Source organism: Zingiber officinale, chromosome 11B, assembly GCF_018446385.1.
Source record: "Zingiber officinale cultivar Zhangliang chromosome 11B, Zo_v1.1, whole genome shotgun sequence".
In the NCBI taxonomy this organism is placed as follows: Eukaryota; Viridiplantae; Streptophyta; class Magnoliopsida; order Zingiberales; family Zingiberaceae; genus Zingiber; species Zingiber officinale.
In genome coordinates, this window is record NC_056007.1 from 11,922,979 (window position 1) to 11,925,119 (window position 2,141).

At 40.5% G+C, this 2,141-nt stretch overlaps 1 protein-coding gene across 1 annotated transcript; it reads left to right on the forward strand.

Annotated features, from left to right (window-relative positions):
• The first annotated feature begins 346 nt into the window (after positions 1-346).
• On the forward strand, positions 347-1,645 carry LOC122033779 (probable aspartic protease At2g35615). The gene has a single exon (XM_042592941.1). The coding sequence runs from the start codon at positions 347-349 to the stop codon at positions 1,643-1,645; it is 1,299 nt and encodes a 432-aa protein (XP_042448875.1).
• The last annotated feature ends 496 nt before the right edge of the window (positions 1,646-2,141 follow it).

The window sequence follows — 2,141 nt, forward strand, 5'->3', positions numbered from 1 at the left end:
ACATACTCAACGGATTCCGAATGCATCAAATACAATCAAAACTATTTAACTAAACTTGGAATAGGAGCAAAGTTCCTTCCAAATAAATATCAATTAGTCTGAAGGTTCCTTTCAGAATCAATTAATTATATATTAAAAAATTAAAGATATATTTTTTCCCATTTCAAAATTAATTTGGACCATTAATCGAATTGATGAGATGCCTATATCTCACTGCCTTCCAACTTTTATTGAATCAATCTTATCATTAATTCCCATTGATTAAACTTCTTGATTTTCCCATTGAATCTCTCTATAAATTCACGCATTGGTTGAAAATGTACATATCATCATTAATATTATCGCAATGGCAGCCGTTAGTACCTTCTTCCGCCTCCTCCTACTAATCTCCTTCGTGCCATCCGTTTTCCCTCAAGACACTGTCTTCGACGTCGAGCTGGTCCACCGTGACTCTCCCAAGTCGCCACTGTACAACAGCTCGATGACACCCTTTGATCAACTGCAGGCCGCCATCGTTCGCTCGGTCAACCGAGCTAGCTACTTTGACAAGCGCATCGACATGAACACCTCCATCGACATAGAGCTCGACTTGAAATACTCTGGCGGGGAATTCTTGATGAGGTTCGGCTTGGGCACGCCAAATTTGCAATATGTGTTCGGCTTCATCGACACCGGCAACTACCTAAACTGGGTTGACTGCGCTGGTTGCCAATGCTTCAACTTATCTGGTGCCCAATTCTATCCTTATGAATCCCTCTCCTACAACAAGTTACCTTGCAATTCTGATGAGTGCAACAGCCTTAGACTGGGTCGTTGCAATAAAGATAAGATGTGCCAGTACCATGTGACCTTCGGCGACGGCTCCAACATCGACGGAATTTTCTCCTCGGAAACCTTGAGTTTCACCTCATTAGATACGAACCAAACTACCTCCTTTCCAAATATTTTATTTGGTTGCAACTTTCGATCCTTGCACACCAAAATGGAAGACCCTGGTAGCTCCATTGGGTTGAGCCCCAATTCGCCATCTTTGATCAATCAGCTCGCACCTAAGTATATCAGCAAGTACTTCTCCTATTGTCTGGACGTGCTCAATGGGGCCAGCAGGCTCTTCTTGGGACGTGGTAAACAGACAATCACCGGAACGACAATGGTCACACCGCTCATGACGCAAGACAACTTCTACGCTGTACAGCTTAACGCCATCTCGATCCCACAAGAGTTTGCTGTCTTCCTTCCTAAGAGGTCCGTGTTGAGGGCCGGCAACATCATCTTCGACTCTGGCAGCGCCATGACCATACTGGACACTGAAGTGATGGGTCGGTTGGTGACGGAATTGACGTATTACGTTAGCTTGCCGACTGTGAAGGCGGGCTCAATGAAATTGTGCTTCAATGTGTTATCGACAGAGGATGAGGAGGATTTGCCAGGGTTGTGGTTCTCATTTGCTGGGACATCGGGGAACTTCAGGGTGAGGCCTGAAAACGTGTTTAGGTGGTATAATCCGCATGTGAAATGCATGGTGATAGTAGAAACGAGTGGTCTACAAGTCTTTGGGAATATTATGCAGCAAGATGTTTTGGTTGGACATGATCTAGATAAAATGGAATTGACCATTATAGAGAAACAATGCACTGAGTTATAAAAACCCTAATAAGCATGTATTTTGTATTTGAAGTGCTAAGTTGAGCATTCAAATTTATATTTATGGTCATAAATCAAGGAATTTCAATAAAAGGAAATGGGCATTTTTTTAATTATTTAATTAGATAATTTAATTGACTATGAGTAGTTTGATTGAATATAATTTCCTTTCTATCTATCTCTTTTAAATGACACAAATTAACTTTATTTCTAAAGATTAGGAGGTGTTTGGAATTTTATATTTAGGTCATTCGATATCCAACTATCGAGAGTGTTAGAGAGGGTGAATAATGACTCGCACGCTTTCATTTCGATTGTTGATAGTGTACTCGTCTGTAAGATGTTAATGCACAGTGAAAAATAAATAAATTTTACTTTATCAGGTATTTCCGAATAATAAAAAATTCTCTCTATTTTGTTAATCCAATATCAACAAAGCCATCTGTTAGTGGCATACTAGAAAATACGGATAGATAGAAAGCTCAGGCCTCTATAAG

Excerpts from the sequence above, each read along its gene's own strand:
- LOC122033779 (XM_042592941.1), top strand. The coding sequence starts at position 347 with ATGGCAGCCGTTAGTACCTTCTTCCGCCTCCTCCTACTAATCTCCTTC.